At 34.9% G+C, this 25,136-nt stretch overlaps 1 protein-coding gene across 1 annotated transcript; it reads right to left on the bottom strand.

Moving 5' to 3' along the window:
* Positions 1 to 19: 19 nt before the first annotated feature.
* On the bottom strand, positions 20 to 25,136 carry serinc4 (serine incorporator 4). The gene is made up of 12 exons (XM_056462923.1): positions 25,068 to 25,136; positions 18,900 to 19,067; positions 15,655 to 15,833; positions 14,316 to 14,395; positions 12,401 to 12,494; positions 10,559 to 10,770; positions 8,670 to 8,765; positions 3,945 to 4,071; positions 3,785 to 3,857; positions 2,483 to 2,522; positions 2,232 to 2,379; positions 20 to 1,001 (listed from the first exon to the last, which is right to left on the bottom strand). The coding sequence occupies exons 1-12, from the start codon at positions 25,134 to 25,136 to the stop codon at positions 791 to 793; spliced, it is 1,497 nt and encodes a 498-aa protein (XP_056318898.1). The 3' UTR covers positions 20 to 790.

The raw sequence follows: 25,136 nt of genomic DNA, 5'->3' as shown, positions 1-25,136 counted from the left end.
CACACATGGTGCAGTGCTTTTGCTGGCGAACAGTTGTTTTCCTCTAAATTTGGCAGCCATATTGTTCCCTTTAATCATTAGACTAACTAAGGTTATCCTATTACCCTGATGTGGTTGCTAAATTACAGTCCAGCCTTTCTACAAAACACACATAAACTCTAGAATGTGTTTTGTTAAAAATATATTTACAAAAATAACTTATCTTTTATGACAGTGACATGAAACGTTCTAACACAAACATGCAATTAGAGCTGAACAGGCTGAGCTATTAAAGTCTTTATATTGCAGATAACAGCCTTTTCTCCCTGTGGGCTCTGATTGGCTGAGAGAGTGGGCGGGGCAAGTCCTCAGAGCATAAATACAAGCCACAGATCACTGAAGTAAAGCTGGCAAAATGTATACATGTAACAGAAAGGTTAATTCAATTGGAAAAAAGCTATTTGTGTCCATTTGTCTACAAGAAGACAATACATTTTCGTTCCCTAAATTAAAAAAAAACACTAAATATACAGACATCCAGCTTGTCCAAAAAAAGTTAATATTATATTCCTTTTGGCAATTTGAGCACTTCCCCAAAGGCTGTGCTCGGATAATCTTAAACATGATGAACATTTTCAGTTCCCATGTTGAATTGCATTCATAGTGCTGGTGATTTTAATCCTAACAGGATTATCAGGATGTTCGTTTAATGAGTCCAACGTGACCCATTTTATCTGCGCTGGAAATCTCCAGTAACCAGCACATGCATCTGTCTTTGACACTGCTGATCAGTCTGTTCAGAGCGCTGTTTTCACACGCTGACGCTGACGTGGCGGTGCGCGGCGATGCGTCTCTTGATGCGGGCACGGCGAGGGCGTTTGGGGTCAGACTGGCACTGGCACAGGGGGCCCAAGAGGAGCCACAGATACAGAACCACACATGCCCAGCAGGACGACAGCTTCACCCAGAATGTAGAGTAGCTCCCGTGGGTGAAGGTGGTCTCCAGCACTGCAGTCTCATAACTGAGGGAGACAGAGAGGCATTAGCAGAATTCACTATCACATCACATCTAGAGAGAGAGAGAGAGAGAGATGGATGGATGGATGGATGGATGGGTGGGTGTGCTAATGGATGAATAGATAGATGGATGGATGGATGAACGAACGGACAGATGGGTGGGTGGGCGGATAGATAGATAGATAGATAGATAGATAGATAGATGGATGGATGGATGGATGGATGGATGGATGGATGGATGGATGGATGGATGGATGGATGGGTGTGCTAATGAAAGAATCGATAGATAGATGGATGGACGGACGGACGAATGGACACATGGGTGGGTGGATGGATGGATGCATGGATAGATGGATATATAGATAGATAGATAGATAGATAGATAGATAGATAGATAGATAGATAGATAGATAGATAGATAGATAGATAGATAGATAGATGGATGGATGGATGGATGGATGGATGGATGGATGGATGGGCGGATGGATGGATGGATGGATGGGTGTGCTAATGAAAGAATCGATAGATAGATGGATGGACGGACGGACGGACGAATGGACACATGGGTGGGTGGATGGATGGATGCATGGATGGATGGATAGATAGATAGATAGATAGATAGATAGATAGATAGATAGATAGGTAGATAGGTAGATAGATAGATAGATAGATAGATAGATAGATAGATAGATAGATAGATAGATAGATAGATAGATAGATAGATAGATAGATAGATAGATAGATAGATGGATGGATGGATGGATGGATGGATGGATGGATGGATGGATGGGCGGATGGATGGATGGATGGATGGATGGATGGATGGATGGATGGATGGATGGATGGATGGATGGATAGATAGATAGATAGATAGATAGATAGATAGATAGATAGATAGATAGATAGATAGATAGATAGATAGATAGATAGATAGATAGATAGATGGATGGATGGATGGATGGATGGATGGATGGATGGATGGATGGATGGATGGGTGTGCTAATGGATGAATAGATAGATAGATGGATGGACGGACGGACGAACAGACACATGGGTGGGTGGGTGGATGGATGGATGGTAGTTTGATGGTAGTGTGTCTGTCCCTGTATGTATGTGCATCTACAAATTAGTAAAGTCCACAGTAAATAGGTAAAGCATGACAACTTAAATATGTTTGTCATTATAATGTTTTCTACTCTAAACTGCAGAACAGCTCAGGCTCTTTCACAACTGACCTAAACCAGTTAGTGAGGGTCATCATCACGTACAGGGAGGCCAGAAAGAAAACAAAATGGAAGAAGAAGTAGCTGTAGGCCACGCGCTGAGTCTCGTTGTGGACCACTTTCTGACAGCCTTTGTTTTCGTCAATGACAAACTCTTCCTCTGACAGGACAGAAACAGAGAAGTGAATACATTTAGTCTTAAACTGTATTGTATTTATTGACATTAATATGTTTGTGAATATTGCAACTTGTTATATTCTTACCATCCTCAGCCTCTGGGCAACAGAAGCAACAGGAAGCTTTCTGTTTAGGACACAGGGCGAGAGACATTTATTCATAGACAACAATATAGTTAAATATGTAATAAAGTACACCCAAAAATGAGCAGTCTGCCATTATTGGTCACCTTCACATCATTCCAAATCTGTACAAGTTTATTCTGTGGAACATAACAGAAGATTTGAGAATTTTTTTTTTTGGAAATAAGTCCCCAAGAGTTAAACAGTTGAGTTTTACTATTTTTGAGTCTATTCAGTCGATCTCTAGGTTTTGCGGGAGCACTTTTAGCTTAGCTTAGCATAGATCATTAAATCGGATTAGACCGTTAGCATCTCACTCAAAAAATTAAAAAAAGAGTTGCACTCTTGGTGCAGTGCACTCGTATGTTGTTGCATTAAAAAAATATTTTTGTTGTTGCACAAAAAAATTATTTTTGTTTTATTTTGCTAAGTCGGCTAGAATCTATACATTCATTCTAGCTTAATAATCAAGGAACTTTGCTCATTGATGCTGCAGGCTGATAATGATATTATGCAGAGCTGTTTAATAAAATAGCAGAAATCTGAACGTTCATGCAGAAAATAGCAACTTTTCCTTTTCAGTCATTTTTGCAATGTCACTACACTAGAGTCAAAGTTTGAAGAGAAAAATTATTTGACATTTTTGAGCGAGATGCTAATGGTCTAATCCAATTCAATGATTTATGCTAAGCTAAGCTAAAAGTGCTTCCGCCAGACATGGAGATCGGCTGAATGGATTCAAATATGGTAAAACTTTTTAACTTCGGGTGACTTGTAAGATTGGCCTATTTCCAAAAAATTGGAGTGGTCCTTTAACTTCTGTCATATGGACGAAAATAAAATTCATAGCAAAGTGAACCAAATTTGTTTGGTTGCAAAAATTTTCCAAAGCAACTTCTTTCATGTTCTACACAAGAAAGAAATCATAAAAGTCAAGTTGATCTTTAATGTCATTCTGCTACATGTGTGGACATAAAGTAGAGTGAAATGTTGTGTCTTGCAGGACCACGGTACTAAATAAATAAACATAATCATAAATATGTAACACTGTCTCTATCTATATAACAAATCATAAACACAACACTGGATGTAAGAGCTATTTTAAACCTTTACATAACTAAAAACCCATACATAACTAATAAAAACAGGTTTGAAATTACATGAAAGCAAGAGAAGGATGACAGAATTTTCATTTTTGGTAAAACCTTTCCTTGTTAGAGGCCTCAATCACTACAAAGATTTAGAGCAGCTCTGAAAGTCACATACCTGGAACTCATAACGGTAAACCTTTATCATCCAGAAAGGTCCAAATACCTCAGCTAAGTATGAAGCCTCATTGCTGAGAGGGAAAATCAGCTGTTAGCCTTTTTATTAATATTCCTGTTATTAACAATTCTTTCGTTATTATTATTATTTTTTTGCTCACCATGCAAAAAGAACACAGCAGTACATGATTGCAGCCCCCATAATGGCCACAGCATTGCCTTCGTTCTGAATCTCATCCCTGCTGACTTTGGGGTAACAAATGGTTATGTTGACGCCCTGATACTCCACTAAAACAACACACACACACAAAAGAAAGAAAGAAAGATCACACATTTATATCTGGATTATGTTTTCAACAACCTCTTCATTTGCCGTTTCACAATTATACCTTACATATTCCTGCTACTGTTTGAAAACAACTCATTTAGGAATTCCTGAACCCTTTTCTGCTAGCTTTAGAGATGCTTTTGAGGGCTGTGGACATTGTGTCGTGTGCCTGAGAGAATTCCTCTGAGATGGGATTAAACTCCCAGCATGCCCCAGGGTGCACTTCAGTCTTTTATGAAGTCATGCAGCAGACACAGGCTATAAAACCGCTGAACAAGACGGGACACAACAAACACACACACACACAGAGCTTTCACAAAAATGGAAAAAAAGTGAACACTGTGTTTCCAGAAAGTATTAATCACATCACATATGTGCTATTTCAGGTCAAAAGCTCTTCACTGGCATTAAGCAAATAATCCTAAATCAAAATCTGGCAAATGTAAGAATTAATTTCGCAATGCTTTTACTCAGTGGAGTGGTGGATGAAGTGCACAAATTGTGTACTGGAGTAAAAGTACAGATATTGTAATAAAATATTACTATAGTAAAAATATTGGTCACACTTTATATTGATGGTCAGGTTGTTGAATATAAGTTACACTGCATCTACATGCCAACTAATTTTCCGTTGATTATAAGTAGACTGTTAGGTTGGGGTTAGGGTTGGAGTTAGAGTTATGGTTAGTGTAAGTTGACATGTACTTGCAAAGTTTCTAATAGTTAAATGTCTGTTGAAGGAGCAGTATCAACAAATATTAAGCAGACCGTCTACTAATACTCAAATGAACCATCAAAATAATGTTTTACCAAAATACCTCATTTTTTAATGTTCTTAAATGGATAGTTCACTAAAAAAATGAAAACACTAGCTTTTAGTGGTCGCAAACCTTTATAAGTTTCTTTCTTCTGTAGAACACAAATGAAGATATTTTGAAGAATGGTGAAAACCAGTAACCACTTTTAAATATCTTCCTTTGTGTTCTACAGAAGAAAGAAACCCAGACTTGTGACAAGTGAAGGTTGAGTAAATCTTGACAGAATTTCCATTTTTGGCTGAAAGGTCACTTTAAGTATTTAAAAAAGGAAAAGTAAAATGTAGGAGAAATCAGAAACAATGGTTATGTTTTTTATCCTATATTACTTAAAATACACACACCTTTTTATACAAAAATAGGTGAATTAATTATTAATACTATCTATACTGTATATATTTTCAATTAAAAGGACAAGACTATAATATTAAGTTAAAATTAAGTCAGAGTGTTACAATTGCCTTCTTGGTGGTGGAGACTGTAACAGTGTTTGGAGTCAATTATAACAGTAAAACCATTAGTCTTATTATTTCACTGTATCTCACATAGACACATTCAAAGTAATTACTTTTGTGTGTGTGTAACTTGATTTTACTTGATTAGTTATTTAAAATATATATTTTACTCAATGCATTAATTTAGAGCATGAGTCAAAAATCTTTAAGCAAACTTTAATAAAATGGTACAAGATATTAAAGGGTCATGAACTGAGAAACCAAGGTTTCCGTGATCTTTTGACATAAAAGAGCTCACAGTACTATAAAAACATCCTGTAAGTTTTGAAGCTCAAAACATCTTCCATTGAAGGTAATCTGACAAAATAACATGAAATGGAATGTTTTACTCTATGATGTATTAGGGTGGATTAGCCCCGCCCCAATTTTCAGCAGAAGATCAATGCCTATTTCTACTTCACTGCCTGTTCAGCTCTGTTAATATGCAAAACTGTTAGCCAATCCCAGCAATGGGCATTTACTTCTGAGTCTACAGTCCACCGCGCCAATTCAAAGAGGAATCGAATGAAGGATCAAAAACAGCACCAAAAGTGTCAAATTACTAAAAATCCTGATAACATTATTAGTGGACATCATTAGTAGTTCATGACGCCTTTAACAGAATAAACCAATGAGATAATTTGGGTCCAGCAGTGTACTCAATCAATCCCACAACGCATCACAACAATTGATGTATACGATAAGTGAATTCCCACAATTCACTGTGAGAGTTTATGCGACAAATACATTTCCACATTTGACCACAAGATGGCCACAGCATAATCCTATCGGTGTGGGTTTCTAAATCAATTATTATTTAATTGTTAACTGAACATTTGTATGCACTGTAAAACACGCTGGGTTCCACACTATTGATTGGGTTGGGTATAATCAGTGGCTATTTCGTAAATTGCGAGGTCCCGGATAAGATCAGGGTAATGGATCCGGCATGTTACCCGAGGATGGAGAGGTGTCGTGAGAAAAAATTAGGGAGAGAGAGAGGGGGGGGGGGGAGTTATTGTTGGATGGCAGAGGAGTGTTGCGTGACGTGAAGAGCGGGGGGTTGTTGCGGACGAAAGTGAAGAGAGTTCGTGGGAGTTGTGGAAGAAAGTGAAAGTGAACAGCAGACGGGGGAGGAGGGCGGTTGAGGAGAGGGATCGGTAAAATGAGGAGCCTGATCAGATTTCAGAGGTGCTTTTAATTAAAGGAATTAAGTTAACTTAACAATTTATACAAATTTAGGAGGATTAAACTTTAAAAAATTAAGTTATAGAAAAAAAACCTCAAGAATTTGTTGTGTCGTTTCAGCTCATTTTAAACAGTAGCAAACATCATTTTTTTTTTGAGTGTACCAGACAGGAATCTAAAGCTTTTGTTTCATTACTAATAGACAGCTTGCAAAGTGGCACCACGGGGGTGCAGTGGGTAGCACAATCGCCTCATAGCAAAAAGGTCTGTGTGGAGTTTGCATGTTCTCCCCGTGATTGAGTGGGTTTCATCTGGGTGCTCCAGTTTCCCCCACTTTCCAAAGACATGTGCTATAGGTGAATTGAATAAGCTAAATTGGCTGTAGTGTATGTGTGTTTGGATGTTTCCCAGTGATGGGCTGCAGCTGGAAGGGCATCCGCTGCGTAAAACAAATGCTGGATAAGTTGGCGGTTCATTCCGCTGTGGTAACACCAGATTAATAAAGAGACTAAGCCGAAAAAACGAAAAAAAATTGAATGAATGAGCTTGCAAAGTGTTAAATACGTATCACAGGTTCCCACCAAGAAGTTGAAAATCGAATCTGTCAGAAGGATTTATCAACATCCAATTGATCAGCATCCCTTCCAGTGGACTCAGTGCTTGAATTCACTCACTGGTTTTATTCACTCCTTTGAGTAGACTAAATTAGTGGACAAATGTAGGCAATCGTGAATGAGGATGTATGGGACATTTTGGATACAGCCATTCAATTTATTTAGAAAATGATTTCACTCCTGCTTGCATGAGCTTGCAGGAATTATTTTGTAAAATTGCTCCCAGTTTTCACCAAAGAAAACTCCCAAAAAAAACTCCCAGCCGTTTACCATCTGTATTTAAAATACCCACGTGAACATGCTCAACTACATCTGTGTTACATGCTTGAGAGCTTTTCTCTGACCTCAGTATCTAAACCTTTTCTTTCTGGAAATCTCATTCATCTCTGCCGTATGTTGAGCAAAAAACATTCCTCACCTTTGCTTCATGCTCAGATTCCCTCTGAAATGCACCACTATTAGATGAAGTGATGTGGTATAAGATGACGAAGCAGGAAGAGTTTTGCGGGCTCCACTGATGACTTTTTGTTAATGGCTCTTTGATTAGTCAGTTTGATTAACGTTGCCGAGGTAGAAATCAATTCAGTGCACGGAAGCTGTGCTTGAACATTGAAACAACAGATTTCTACATTGTCTACATTGCTCTGTAAAAGGATTTTAGTCATTTATAAAGAGGCCACCGATCTCTCTTCATCATTAATGTGACTGGCTGTCACATTATTGTCATTTTATTTTCCAGAACCTGACTGTTTACAGCAGGTCTTTTAATTCAAGCATTTGTTTTCCATTAGGTTGATGACCTGCTGACCTGAAAGGGGTTTCTGCAACCATGAAAAGTCCAAACAACTTCCCCAAAATATCATTTCATAATTAAATGTATGCTATGCTTTTATTTATTAGTTAATAGTTACCTGTGTGCGCATAATATTCAATATTCTACACAAACACCAATAAGCCAGGACATGTTCTTTCAATATACTCTACATTACTTCAAACAACAAGACAACACTGGTGAAGTAAAATAGAGTAAATAATATTAGGTCATTCAGACATTTATTTAAGCATAAATTTTAAGAACGGAAATCAAAATCCTTGTTTTATTCTGTTGATACCTTGGAACAAAAGTATTTACAGATATGATGTTGAATATACATATCACTCCATCAATGTCAGGAATCATTTTCTACAGCCAACTAATTTTTACCAGCTTGAGGAATAAAATATTTGTATGAACATGGCACAACATATATAAACAAACCTCTCTCAAACAACTTCTGATTAAAGATTTTTATTTTATGTGACAGTGCTACTGTTCTGGCTCAGGTCATGTGAAACATAATACAAAATAATAAAACTGCCCAGTGCATAAAGAAAGGGTTTTGCCAGTAATATCATGTCTTAACAGCTAAAACTGTTTTGGATGTGTCAGGCAGTCTTTCTTGCTTACCTTTCTCTGGTGGACGGCTGGACAGAGCAGAGAAGGTCAAATACATCACATAGCAGCAGATGATGGAGGCCTGCAGGATTCCTGAGCGGGGCTTCTCTGAGAGGCACAGTAAAACCAAACTTCAGCTTGACTTGCACTTGATTTACATAAATACTATTATAATATTTGTTTATATAGTAAGAATAAATCCACAAATGTATCAAATAAAATCATGTTTTTCTAGTTGTATTCATAATGTCCACTTTCTTTTCAAAAGTACCAAAAATTTCCATATTGGTACCTTGAAGTAAATATTAGTAGCTTATTAGTAGCTTAAGTCTATGGGCTCTATCATACACCTGGCGTAATAAGGTGCAAGACTTGCTTGCCGCTATTTGTTGCTATTTTCTGACCAATGCAACCCTAATTTTTCCATTTTGTGGCACATTGTTTAAATAGCAAATCCATTTGTGCTACTTGACTCATGGGTGTGCTGGACTAGAAAGGAGGTGTGTTAAGGTGCATTGTTGATGCACTGCTATTTTGAGGAACTAAAATAGACTGCGCAACTGACCAGCTGAAAGCAGGTCTAAAGTCCAGCGCAGAGAGCATTTGTTGTGCGCCTTACAACGCTTACACATTGCTTAAAACCCACAGGATGTACAGCAATATGCAAATATCTTTACATATGAAAACTATTAAAGGATAAAAATATTATGAAAATTATTATTTTCTACATAAATATAAAAACCACTGCCTCCATGCCTTCTTCACCTTGGGGGGCTTATTTAGTTTATTCATGACAACTTGCTTTTGTATAATGTTATTATTATTATTTATTATTATAAGCATACTTATATTTGTTTTAATAAAAACATGCTTAGATTTGTCCATCTGTGGGGTTTTTGGACCATATGGGGCATAAGACTTGTGTTTGGATATAACTCAGTTTTTTTAACCACACTTCATTATTATTGTTCATTTATTCGTTTGCTAGAAATTAGAACTGAATTTAGAAATAGTTTTGAAACAAGTCTGTGCGTACAACAATCTTTCCTTACTTTACGAACGTAAAGGAGTAAAGTAAAGAATTAAAGTAAAGAGAAAGTAAAGAGGCCAAATAGAGGAGGCTTGTTCTTTATCCTCGATCTGCAGATGGTCTGTTTAACTTTTTTCTCGCTAGTGAAGTGTTCAGTTTTTCCACTTACAAAGTTTGCCATGTAAATAGCAAACGCACCATGGCATGACGCAACTGACTCTTAAATGGAATGGGACATGAGACTCTGATTGCTTTAATGCATGTAATGCTCAAAACACACCCAGAACTCATTAAGAGAACAAGCACAACCCTGTTATACCATGCGTCGGGGCGCAAACCGTATTTTTCCGTCCTTCAGACAAGCCCTTAATGCTTTTGTGACATGCACTTTAGACTGTGCCTAGATCGTTAAAATGCAGCCCATAATGTTAGTGCCCTAAAAGTACATAATAGTACTTCTTATTTCACTAGCTGTACAATATGAAGCGTCTGTCTGTTGCATTGTAACTCATTTGGATTGTAATTTATTTATTTTTTTTAACTGTATTTATTTACATTTTCTTTCTTCCTGATGTATAACACTTTCATTCTAATTTTTAAGATGTCAAACTAATGTGACTAACATGAGATTTGTGACTGATTGAACACAACTGAAATGAGTATATAAGCATCAAGAGATAATAGATCCCGACACTGACAAAGACTCAAAGCCAAAAGGAACTTTAGTCCTAGCACAACACTAAGGAGGAGCTTTGTGATTTATATTTGATGAAATGAATTAAAAAATGTTGTTTTTTTGTTTTGTTTTGTTTTGTTTTTTGAGAGAGAGAGAAAGAGAGAACAGAAGAGAATGAACAAACTGAGCACTAACTTTGCTGCACACAGGGAGTGATGGCAATAAAAGACATGATGGTGCAGAGAGCCAGATTGGTCCAGAGCAGGGCTTTATTGAGGTGGCATCCCGCTGGGTGAGTGTAGTATTTGTACATGAAAGTGAAGGCCATGGTGGCAATGGTGTAGAAAAAGAGGGTAGCACACATGACTGCCACGTACCACCTCTTATTTTCAGCTGCACCAGTTAACCTGTCAATGAGAGAACGAGCAGAAATTAATTGTATTAAAAAAGAGCAGTATAATTTTTAAAGATGGCATTCGGCTTCAAAATGGTTTGAGATTCCACAAACATAAGCTAGATGTCGAATGGTAAACAGGGAGATGAGATTGAATGCGCATTTGTACACGTGTGTGTATGAGTAAGTGAGATACCAGAGTGAAAAAACAGGAAGGGAGTAGAGAACAGAGATTATCTAAAAGTCTACAACTCTGGAGGCTGATATTTTATCATTCCTGAGCGAGATGTGACTCAGACATGAACCAGATGTGGTTCTTCATAATCTGTAATAGGTGCCTTTCTACTACAGTTTTATAGGCTAGTGCATAAGCTAGTTAAAGTGCAGTTTTGCCTGGGGATGGTGTACCCTACTGTTCAGTGTAAAAAAGCCAATTAATAATATGCTGAAGAGCTAAAATATCTAAGCCGGACTAATATTTATGTTCAAGACGATCTGCTGCAGCATCAGAATGGGGATGAAAGGGGATTTAAGTGACTCTGAACGTGGTATGGTTGTTGGTGCCAGATAGGCTTGTCTGAGTATTTCAGAAACTGCTGATCTACTAGGATTTTCACGCACAACGATCTCTAGGGTTTACAGAAAATTATTCGAAAAAGAGAAAATATCCAGTGAGCGCCTGTTCTGTGGGCACAAATGCCTTGTTGATGCCAGAGGTCAGAGGAGAATGGCCAGACTGGTTCCAGTTGATAGAAAGGCAACAGTAAATCAAATAACCCCTCATTACAACCGAGGTATGAAGAAGAGCATCTCTAAACACACAACACATCCAACCTTGAGGCGGATGGGCTACAGCAGCAGAAGATCACACCGGGTGCCCCTCCTGTCAGCTAAGAACAGGAATCTGAGGCTGCAATTCACACAGGCTCCTCAATATTGGACAACAGATTTATGAAAAACTTTGCCTTGTCTGATGAGTCTCGATTTCTGCTGCCACATTCGGATGGTAGGGTCAGAATTTGGCATCAACAACATAAAAGCATGGATCCATCCTGCCTTGTATCAACGGATCAGGCTGGTAATGGTGGTGTAATGGTGTGGGGGATATGAAGGCAAAAGGGGGTCCAACCTGGTACTAGTAAGGTGTACCTAATAAAGTGGCCGGTGAGCGTATAGTAAGACATACTATAATATGTCAAAGTATAAAAATGTCAAGCAGTTTTGACTAATTATTACTAACTAGTTCCACAAATATATATATATATCTTAAAACTACTACTTTACTTATTTATACATATTGTATTTACACTTATAATATTTACTAAAATAGTTTATTTGGGTTTTCCAAAACTTGACTCAAACTTTAAAAAGATTGTAATATTAGCTGAATTTATGTTTATTGGTCCAGTCAACATTAACAAAAAAGTAACCGCTTAGTTTAACTTTTCACAGTATATTTGTGCAGACATAACTATGAAATCAAGAATGCTATTACAGCTTAGATACGTTTTGCTCTTATTGTATAGTCGTATGTTTTTACAGTATATATTGTATATAAATATGTAACTCCAGCATCAGGGGTACTTACTAAATTTTAATTAGGTGATGCAGATTAATAGGTGTAAAATAGTTCCTTCACTCACCAGTTTTTATTCCAGGTGTGAGCGAAAGCAGTGATGAGAATGAGTTGAATGAGGATAAAGGAAAAGCCTCCCACGACCCCAACATAATGCCAGGCTAGATGGAAAGAAGAGAAAACACATTAAAACAAGAACTGAATTCATCTGAGATTAATGGACTTCATTTATTGTGTTTCATAAATGAGGCCACTGTGTGTGCCTGTTTCCCGCGCTAATGTAAAATGTTCAGTTTGTCTATAGCACCACCTGGGAGATTTGAATAAGAAGTGCAGTTCAGACTGATCAGACTCAGTGTAGCCATGGGCCAAGACTGTAGCGTAATCACTTTAAGCTCATAAGCATACAGATAAAGACTACTCCAAATCACAGTCTCATATCAGCACAGATTTATGACATATCGATATCATATTAATTATTATTAATATTATGGACTCATTAATTGGTATTGCATCATTAAAATGCAAATTCGTGCTTGTTAACATTAGATAATGTACTGTGAGTTAACATGAACTAACAACTTAATTTAAATTTTTATACATTTTTTTTATTAAAATTGTAAACTTTAAATATATTGTTTATTGTTTTTGTCTATAGCACTTGTTCACTGCTGCTCTTATAGTTGTGTAAATTGCTTCCATGTCCTCATTTGTAAGTCGCTTTGGATAAAAGCGTCTGCTAAATGACTAAATGTAAATGTAATGTAAATGTTTATTGTTTATGTTAGCAAATACATTAACTAACATTAACCTATACAATCTTATTGTAAAGTGTTACCAAGAGTGACTTTGCCTTCATGTAATGCTGTTTTAAAGTTAATATTTAAAACACTTTTCACAAATTCTGTATATATATATATATATATATATATATATATATATATATATATATATATATATATATATATATATATATATATAAATAACGAATAATTTTCAATGTAATTTATTCCTGTGGTGGCAACTTCAGCAGTCAGTCACATTAATCCAGTCTTCAGTGACATGTTGTGTTATTTCTCATTTCTTCACCTACAACTGACTAAAAACTATGAAAACACAAGTATATATTTTCTCTCTAATAATTGTTAATAATTGCACAAGACTGCTGTCAATGGTTCAAACATAGTAGTGGCACTTTACTTACACTTAGTTTTGCTCTTAGTAGAAACACACAAACAATCGTCATTGACACAGGCTTGCATCTCTTTCTTTCAACAACTACATTAATAACTGCATTAGTCACCTATCAATGACTCCTTTACTAGATAAATAAATAAATCAGATCTGTTGTGTTAATAGAAAACAATGCACACTACTCCGGATTCCACTGTGGTCACGTCACCATCTCAGGAGTGCTTCATTTTTTAAATAACTGAACAGGCCATCATCAAATAATCCTTACATAAACGTTTTTGCTGTCAATTTGAATGAATTTCATGTATCTTTGATGAATAAAAGTTTAATATTTATTATAAAATCTTGTAATCTTTTTTAGAATAAAAAATTCTTTCAAAATTAAAAAACAAACATATGAAGATATATTGCTGACCCCAAACATTTTAATGGTAGTTTTATTATTGCATACGACTGTATATCCAGGGCTGCGAAACCTTCTCAAAGCTGCGACATTCCTAAATTGTACCATAAGCTTGACTATTTTATATATATCTAAGTCTATGAACATAAATATTTAAGTTGTTTATACACCCAGTGTTTAACTAGGCTATATTAAAGAATTGTCTTTAAAAAAAACTCTTCAAGTTATAGTTTGAAGAACACGCCAAGAAATGTTGACTTTAGTTAAGATGTACCTTTAGAGTTTTGGTAGCCTACAAACAGACAACGTTATCCGTAAACTCTTCCCAGAACTTCAATATCCTGTATATTTATCAGAAATGTAAGAATTAGTTTGATCAGCTCACCATGCAAAAAGGATTCCGTGGGAATAAAGAAGGCAGCAGCAATCATTCCAAGCATGGTGATGAACTTCAGAAACCAGAACCTTTGAGAGAATGAGCAGAATACGTGTGTTAGTTTATTTACATGTTTGTTTGTGCGATTTTTTTTTTTTACATGTTTTTGTTGTAAGTTTATTTATTTGCAACCTTTTAAATGAACACTGTAAAAATGCTGGGTTCCACACTATTCCTCTATGTTGTCCCTGCACAAAATCATTAAGTTAAAAACTTATTTGTTTTGGCAAATTTAAGTGGATTGAACATAAAACAATTAAGTTAACCCCTCAAAATAAACCCAAGAATTGTATTGATTCGGCTCATTTTAATTAAGTAGTTTGTACAAACAGCAAAAGTATTTTTGAGTGAAAGAAGCAACATGTACACATCATTTATGGACATTTCTGGAGAGCACCAAATACATCCCAGCAGGTGATTTTTGCAGTTTTTGTTTACGCGGATCCACCAGAGACCGCTGTGTACACTTTTTCAGATCTCAAATTTCTCTTGCAAGTGCCATTCGTGCCTGCTGTTCTCACGTAAATCCACCAGAGGCCGCTGTCGACTGACTGAATGAATGATTGACTGACTGACCTATGGACTGACTGAATGAATGATTGACTGACTGACCTATCGACTGACCCACCCTCGTCCTTCCCTAAACCCAACCAATAGTGTTTTCAAAAGCAGCAACTGACCCGCCGACCCACTTCCCTAAACCCAACTGACAGTGTTTTCAAAAGCACTGAGTGGTCAACAGTCAGCTGGTTAGCGCGAAAAGGAACAGCGTCATACCACCCTGTAGCATTCGTAGCATTTTAAAGACGAAATGCAGCCATACGTACTTCTAGCTACGTAATTTGCAATCTCCAGAAATGTATATAGAGCTACGTTTTCAGAATAAGCCTATGTTGCCTTTTCTGTATCTTTTGTATGCCAAAAACCTTTAGCATATTAAGATAATTTGTAAAACCCCTATTGTAAAAATACGAAATTACTTTTGTTTAGTAATATACATTGTTAAGAACTTAATTTGGAAACATAAAGGTTTTTTTGTCAATGTTTAGATTTTTTTTTTTGCATTCTTATTTTCCAGATATTCAAATAGTTGAATCTCAGACAAATGTTGTCTGACAAACCAAACATCAATGTGCAAATAATTCACCTTTATGGCTGGTTTTATGGTCCTGCAATCTGCAACCACTATATGCAGTCTTTATCTTAAAATCAGCTATTACATCCAGTATTCCTTTGCTGCACTTTTATTTGAGTTTAGTGAAACAAAGAGAAAGAAAAAGTCACTGACCCATTATGTATTAGGGCTCGGAAATCCTGACTGGACTTTACATCTATGAGGAAGATGGCCATCATCAAGTAGAAACAGGCTGTGCCAAAACACACCCTGTAGACGGCGGAGTAGCCCACCAGCATCTGACAGTCTCCCCCGCCGTGAGCCTCATCACACACCACATTAAAGAAAGGCACCTGAGGAAGAGTAAGAGCTCTTATTGTGTGTTTCTGTAGGGTACAGACTGATGGCAAGTGTAGCATGTGTGTCCTGCCAAGCAGATTAGCCAAGATTGATTGGATGAGATTTAATATAAAGAGCAGTTTGGCTGTTTACAGCACCAGCAGTGCGGTGAAAAAAAGTAGGTTAGGCCGACTGTAGCTTGTGCACACTGAATAAAAAAAACTAGACATGGTTTAATGGGGCAAAACTGTAAAAATGCTCAGTAAAAATCTGCTACATGCTCAAATTGACATTCACTGAATTCCCTGTGTGACACGTTATGCATTTATCTATTTATTTTAGTTGACATTGCTGTGTTTATTGTTGTTTTTTCATTGGTAATGTACATTACATTGTATGTTACACCTTATGTTGAGAAACGAATGCTTATTGCATTACACTGTTATGATGTTACTATTCGGGCTCTATTTTTTGCTGGATTAGCTTGTCAGATGGTCATCATAACCACACTATTTATTTGATGCACCAAAAATAATTCCTAAAGATTTTGAATGAAGAAATTATTTAAAATAAAAAAAAAAATTAAATAAAAATTATTGTATCATATTTCATTAGAAAAAAAGGAATTCGTTAAAGTTTTAAATTAAAAACTGTGGTCTATTGTCATTTGTTAATAATATTATAATATAACTGTTAATAATATTAACTGACCAGTACATTCAACTTGGATTCAACAGAATTTAGCCCATTTAATAATAAAAAAACATAATAATAATAATGACAATAATAATAATAATAATAACAATAATAATAATAATAAAAATAATAATAATAATAATAATAATAATAATAATAATAATAATAATAATAATAATAATAATAATAATAATAATAATAATAATAATAATGTAGAGATTCACAATTTTTCTAGCCTCTCTTGTAAAAAAAGTATGTTTGAAAATTCATGGATAACAACAATAGCCAAACTAGTATTCAAATAAATTTTAATATGGGCCACTTTTGGTTCTTCACACCATTTTATTGGTCATTTTTTGTTTCAACAATGAGGTCTAAGATTAAGAATAAAAGTTACTTGTAAAAATTTTTATATATTTAACAACAATACAGTAGGTCAGTAGGACAGAAAGATGACCTCGCTTATGTCAGATTCTTATGTTTTCTTGCACAGCTGGATGCTGGACTAATAAAAAATACTAGTCAGTTAGTTAGTTAGTTAGTTAGTTAGTTAGTTAGTTAGTTAGTTAGTTAGTTAGTTAGTTAGTTAGTTAGTTAGTTAGTTAGTTAGTTAGTTAGTTAGTTAGTTAGCTTATTAGTTAGTTTATATAGCACATTTTTTACAACACAATATTGCCCAAAGTGCTGAACATAATCAATACTAACTAAAATAACAAGTTCTACAGCACATACACAACAATTAAAACATAAGACAAACCCCTCAACATTAAAAAGGCCTAAATGCTAAAGAACATTATATACATTACAAGCAAAAAATAATTGATAAATAATTGTTTGCATTGGCCAAAACTGATTGTCTGAAGTCACATCAAAGCGACAGCCAACACCGGATTCTACTTGGTCTTAAAACCTTTTCGATGGGTTATTTTCACTGTTTATGCTGGCATAGCAGACAAATAAGCTCATGTACAGGACAAATTTTGCACCTTTGTCTGTGAGGCGTGGGTCTCTCAAAACACCCAAACCTCTCCCCTGGCTACTAGCCTGTTCTTTATTGTATTTATCTATACACAATCATCCAAATCAATCTAACATTATACATTTTTTTTACAAACATGTTCATGTCGTCTGGTGCATATGATTTATTGCATAAATCTCTCTTTATTTTTTTATCAGTGATGCTTATATTATTCAATTCAAAATGCATATTTCATATTTGCAAAGCGCTTTTCACAAGAATTATTGTTTTAAAGCAGCTTCACAAAAGGTGCAAGTTATTGCAGTACAATCAAACTCAGAAAAGTTAAGGTTATCAGTTAGCATAACTTTATTTATTACTAATAACTGTAACTAATTATCTAGTAACTAATAGCTTTTAACAGTTAAAGTTATTAGACTGTACATGAACATAGTTAATCTGCAGTTATATAGTATCTACAGTACTGAGCATATGAATTTACCCCTCACAAATCTCTCATTTAAATTAATATTTTCTAAAGGAAGCTATACAATATTAAATTTGTGCATATACATTAGATTAGTCACAACTGAAGCCAAATCTGGAGCTTATCTACCAAAATAACTTGGACCATGATAATGATTCAAAAGTAGTACACCCAAATGTATTTGTTATAGAAAAATACTAAATGCTAAATTTTTAAAAATGGACGATTCAAGAGAAACATAAAATGTTTAAAATTTTGTTTAAGTTTTGTAGTTTGCAATTTTTTTTCCTCAATATTTGCATGAATTTAATTGTATTAATTTTTTATTATTTCTAAATATGTTTGGTGACTAAAATATTATTTTAATAAATCGTCACCTTGAAATTATAAGGTTCTATCTGCGTTCTGAATGATTTTGAGATATTGAGCATCTAAGTTTTTGCATTCCATAGCAAACAGTATGTGTGTAACATTTGTTTTTTTAAATAAAAAGTCTTAAAATTTAAATAACTTATAAAAAAAAAACATCCCATAATGTAAATAAGTTGTCAATTAATAAAAACATGTCAATAACTTAATTTTGATAAAAATGTCAGATAGAACCTTATAGTTCTAAGGTGACGAAATATATCTGTTTAATAAATCTGTTTTGTTTAAATGCACCAGAATACATTGCCTATATGCACTGAGAAATGGAGAAAAATATTCATTTTCAAAATGGGGTGTACTCAATTTTGCTGAGCACTGTAGGTGATGTCTATGTGTACATTTTCAATGAAGTGTATTTGTGTATTATTTGTATGTGTTGTCCTTGAATATATCAGTACTTCAATAGCTGGGAACATTTACTACAAATTTAGAAATGTGGCTATCATTCTGAACATTCTGGAAATGAGCTGTTGCTTTTTATTGTTTTTTTTTTTAGCAATGCAGACTTACATTCTCCCTCACAGCCTCGGACACGGTCTTGGACAGCATGAGGCATGAGACAGTGCAGGCCAGGATGTGGAATAACGTGTACATGATCCGCGTGCTGGTGGACGATTTGACGGGCGGACAGAAGGAGCAGCACAGGGAACATGGTGCCGGGCCGCAGCAGCAACATATCTAACGGAGAGAGACACGCAGGTCAGTCAGGGCTTGGGATTAATCAAAGCATCTGGATTTTTCAAATGGATCAAAGCTGGTTGCCTGGATGAAGTCCAAGCATCTTTTATCCTTGGCTAAACCCAGAACCCAGATTCCCACTGACTCCACAGATTAATTTTTTATGAGGTTATGCTTGATATGAAATGATAGCGGCACGTGTTACTACAAAAATATCGTTTATAAATGTGGCACACTGACTTTATCCTTTTCAATTGTGACTTTAAGGGAAAAGCTGAGAATTTACATTTCAGGAAATAATTAAAAATATAAATATTAATACATTTCTTACCCTCACTAAAGCTGCATTTATTTAATAAAAATATGGTTTAAAAATAGCATGACATTTTACAAGAATTTAAAGTGTTTTTCTATTTCATCTCTTTTCAAATGTCTTTAATTATTAGTGATTGTCAGTCTTTATTGTCACATGATGCTACAGAAATCATTCTGATATGCTCATTTGAGGCTCACTTATTACTGGGGAAAGTACAGATACCCGAATATACAACTTTTAATTAGTTTGTAATATTTTTTTATTAAATTAGCTCATTTTTGATTATTAGTTATTATTTTTTACAAATATTTATATTATTACAGTCTTTTGCAAAAGTTTGTCCACCCCTGATAATTTTCATAATTGCAAGCCATAGCCTGCTGGCCTTTCAAATCAGCAAATTAATTTGGATATATTTTATACCGTAGGGAAAGAGCAACATTTCAGTTCTGCCATAAAATGTATTTACAGTATCAACAGATGCAATGCAATTTAAGTCATAACAAAAACAGACGGGTGCAAAAATTTGGGCACCCCAACAGAATAATGACATCTTTTGTAGAGCCACCTTTTGCTGAAATAACAGCCTGTACTGTAGACACTTCTTATAGCTATGGATAAGTGCCTGAAATCTTGCCGAAGGCATTTTGGGCCATTCTTCTTTGCACAATTTCTCCAGTTCAGTCAGGTTTGATTGGTGCCAAGCATGAACGGCCATTTTCAAATCAATCCATAGATTTTCGATGAAGTTCAAGACTGGGGACTGGGATGGCCATTCTAGATCACTGTATCATGTCTGAGCATGAATTCCTTGGTAGACCTGGAACTGTGCTTTGGGTCACTGTCCTGCTGTAACATCCAACCCTGGCGTAACTTCAGCCTCTTGACTGATTTCTGAACATTGTTCTTCAGAATTTGCTGATATACTGGGTGGAATCCATGAGACCTCTGACAAGATTTCTAGTAGCTGTGATTGCCCCACCATATTGTACAGTAGGGAGCAGGTTCTTCTCCTGAATGCTGTTCTTTTTCCACCATGCAAAGCGCCTATGGTTGTGGCATCTGTCCACAGTATATTTTTCCAAAATGATTTAGGCTTGTTCTTTTCTCGTTGGCAGAATGCAGAAAAGTCTTCCTCTGCATCACCTTCCATTGAGCTGTTCTTTGTGAAGAGTTTGCTGGATTTTGATACAATTTACAGTGATATTATTAGCAGCAAGATGTTCCTGGAGCTCTTTGGATGTGATCTGTGGTTTGTCTGTGACAATTCTAACCAATCTTCGCCTTTGCCTTTCAGATATTTTTCTTGGCCTACCACATCTTTCCTGCACAAGAACTGATCCTGTGGCCTTCTATTTTCTTACTATATCTCTGACTGTGGAGACAGAGCCTTTAAACCTTTGTGATAGCTTTTTGCATCCTTCTCCTAGTTCATGTTGGTGAATTACCCTAGTTTTTAGGTCATTAGGAAGTTCTTTTGAGGTTCCCATGTTGCTACTTTCAGGTTCACCTGTGTAAGGTTCACTGAGTCACTTAAAACAATTTTGTGTAGTAATCAGTGTGCATTAAGTAACTACAGGTTTTGAAATCCACACAAAAAGAGAGGGCGCCCAAACTTGCATAGCCTATTTTTCAGTTTCAATTTAATTTAAATTTCATCTCAATACTGCTACACTACGGATTTCTTTCTGACATTATATAGCTTTCTCTAGAGACCGAATGGCATTTTACAGCGATCTTCTCTTACAAAAAAAATAACACATTACTATGCAGCCAAAGAGGGGTGCCCAAATTTTTGCACAAGACTGTATATATTAATTATTACGTATGCCTTTTTCAATTGTATTTCACTGTTAAGAATGCAGGGTTCCACACAAGTGTCCCAACACAAATTGGTTAACATTTGTTTTTACAAATTTAAGTTGATTGAACATAAAACAATTAAGTTATACCAAAAAAATCTCAATAATTGTGTTGATTCAGCTCATTATAAATAAGTAGTTTGAACAAGCAGCAAAAATATTTTTTTGAGTGTTGAGTCAAAGTAGAAAAAGTACTTTAATTATAAAGTCTATGTGAACCAGAAGTTGCTGCAGATTTTATTTCATTATAATAACACATTTCAACTGAAACAAAACATAGAGCGGGGGCGGAGTTTTATTTTCACACTCCTCCTTTCATCTTTCACTTGCAGCAAACTAACGGTTGTAAAGGTGTAGCTACACATATTTCACTCAAGCCGTCAAACTGGGATTATTGGAGAAGGACTGCGACTCCAGAGTGGAAGAGATTTTTCTAATAGCAAATACATTTAAATTAATAATTACAAATGCAAACAGCATATTAATTTATGGATTAACTCTTAAAATTAGGACTAACAATGTGTGCTAGCAAAATAGACTAATATAATATATAATCCAATACATTTGATTTCATGCTGACTTTAATGTAACTCAGTATTAAGAGAGTAAAGTACTTATTTGTTTTGCAAAAAAAAGTTTTTTTATTCATTTAAATTTGACCAAAAATCGCACAATCTAGTATATAAAACTGAGTAAAACTAAATGTGTGCAAATGTGGTGATACATATAATATAATCATTCATTCATTCATTCATTCACTCATTTTCCTTCGGCTTAGTCCCTTATTTATCAGGGGTTGTCACAGTGAACCACCAACTATTCCAGCATATGTTTTACGCAGCGGATGCCCTTCCAGCTGTAACCCAGTACTAGCACCTATACTCTCTTTCACAGACACACTCACACTACGGCCAATTTAGCTTACCCAATTCACCTATAGTGCATTTGTTTGGACTGTGGCGGAAACCGGAGCACCCGGAGGAAACCCATGTGAGAATATAATCATATAATAAAATTTTTATTATTATTATTATATTTATATATTATATATTATTATATTTTTATTTATTCGGTTGTTTTTATTTTGACCACGGCTTATTAATAGTTATGTTATCTGTATTGGTTCTGAAGACCAATATTTTGTGGAAAATGTTAAAAGTTTTCATTCTGTGATAAATAAAAAACATTTACTTGAAATCATTTCTAACATCGTAAATTTAGTGTAAAACGTCCAGGCTTTTGAATGGCAGTGTAACATGAGTTTCATAAAATTACTATGCATCAACATTGTGCTATAAATATTATAACATAATATAATAAGAAAAAATATTTTCAACATATTAGAATAATTTCTGAAGAACTTTGCGGAAAGCTCTGCTATTACAGGAATAAATTGCATTTGAAAATGTATTCAGATTTACACAGTAATCATTTTTGTTTTAATTTTTTGAGATTTTACAGAATTGTTTATCAAATCAATGCAGTCTTTGTAAGCATAAGAGGCTTATTTGATTTTGTTTATTTGAATCATTTGAAAGATTTCTCCAAAAATGATGTCTAACCTATTTGTTGTAGTCCTTAGGATAATTCACCCAAAATGTCACAGTCATTCATTCATTTTATTTTCGGCTCAGTCCCTTTATTAATCTGAGGTCGCCACAACGGAATGAACCGCCGACTTATCCAGTATATGTTTTATGCAGCGGATGCCATTCCAGCTGCAACCCATCACTGGGAAACATCCATACACACTCATTCTCTCTCTCACACTCACACACACACACACACTACGGACAATTGAGCTTACCCAATTCACCTATACCACATGTTTTTGGACTTGTGGGGAAAACCGAAGCACCCGGAGGAAACCCACGCTAACACAGGGAGAACATGCAAACTCCACACAGAAATGCCAACTGACCTAGCCGGGGCTCGAGCCAGCGAACTTCTTGCTGTTATTAGTTTGCTGTTACAAACCCATGTTAAAGTCCATGTTAATTGTTGAATGCTGAGCAGATTGGTTTTCAAGTGATGGTGGCAGCTTGTGACAGTGCAATATTTTTAGCCTGAATTACCATGACTCACAGTGTAAGTATGAAAACTGACAACGTGATTCTTTGAATAAATTAATTATTGCAAAATAATAATCTGCTCTTGATATTAAATAGTTTTCCTCTTAACTAAAACAAACAAACAAATAAATAAATAATTAATTAATTAAAATAAATAAATAAATAAATAAATAATAAATAAATAAATAAATAAATAAATAAATAAATAAATAAATAAATAAATAAATAAATAAATAAATAAATAAATAAATAAATAAATCTTTGCAAGATAAAACTATTTCGGTAATTTAAGTTTTTGGGGCTGAACAGTTTTATACACAAATTCTTTTCAGTATATTTTTTACAATTAAGTTCATTTATTCATTTGTCAATTTGACATAAATATGTGTCTAACAGACCAATGACAGTGTATCACTGTATTGTTTTTATGCTCTTAAAATACAGCTGAGAAACTCAGTAATTACTGTATACCACAAAATTGTTCTCAATATATCAGTGACAGTATTCCTACAGCCAATGTAGGAGGATGAAAACACACTGACTCCTAAAGCTCATGATGACTGAATGAGTCATTCATCCTCTTAATTTCATTCGACAGAAAGCACTTTCCATGATGCCTTAGTGTTTCTGTTGTAAAGAGTTTTGCCTTCTCATAAACCAAACAACAACTCAACAACGATGCAGTAAAATACCAAATCATTTTCTTTTACTGAAGATTTTTCATCTCAATGCAGAAAATGTTGATCAAACTCAATTGTTTAAATGAAATTGCACAAATGCACGGTTATTTTTAAATCAATAAAACAGAAATTCATGACTAACACATGACAGCCAGTAAACATCACTTAATTTAAGTATTTAAGCAGAAGCAGACTTTTTTTCTGGTTACCACATAGCTCTCCACTTAAATCCTGACACTTTTTAAAAATCATATAATAAACTATATTCAATATTATAGGTGTTAATATAATATTTAGTGGCAACTTCACTCAGAAACCCAGTAGGCTGACTGGCATTGGGGAAAATTGAGAAATATAACCTCATTCTGCATTGAAACTTTAAATATTCAACTGGAAGAACTTGAAGACAAACCAATAATATGACTTTTAACATACATCCGGATGTTTTCTAAAGCTACAGCTAAAAGTTTGAAAATGTATTAACCTGAAAATGTTATTATAACAGATACACTGAAAACAAGAAATGATTATTTGATTGACTACTTTTAAGATAACTGGTTGCAAACAATTTATATGGGCTGAATTTTCAACAGATTTAGAAGAGCTCAACTTTGTTTGTTTAAATTCAATCCATATAAAATGTTTGCAACCCCACTGTAAAAAAGTATATGATCAATTAGTCATGACAGCATATGTTTTTAATTCATTGTAAATTGTTAAACTAAGTTAATCATGTTCTAACTTAATTTTATAAGTTAAGCAAGCTGTTTTAAGTCAGTTCAACATAATATAAGCTCAATGGACTCATAAAGTTAATTTGGTTGAGTTTAAAAATTTAAGGCAGCCAGGATTTTTTACAGTGCAGTTAACGTTACCTTAAAAAATGTAGTAAATACAATGAATCAAGTTGCATATGAAACAGATTCCTTACATTCAACAACATTCACACAAACTCTCTTTGACATCTACAGATTCTACAAAGCCAGATTTAACACAATTTTTTGTCTTAAAGTGCTCATAACAATAATCACTCATCCCCACGGAATAATCTCCATCTCCATCTTTCTCACCTGATAAGCCACCATGTTGAGGAAATAGTTGTAGACGCCGCTGTGGTGTAAAGCTTGAGCGGTCGACAT

This window comes from Danio aesculapii, chromosome 7, assembly GCF_903798145.1.
Source record: "Danio aesculapii chromosome 7, fDanAes4.1, whole genome shotgun sequence".
Classification (NCBI taxonomy): Eukaryota; Metazoa; Chordata; class Actinopteri; order Cypriniformes; family Danionidae; genus Danio; species Danio aesculapii.
The sequence above is the reverse complement of the archived record's forward strand: the minus strand, read 5'-3'. Positions and strand labels throughout refer to the sequence as shown.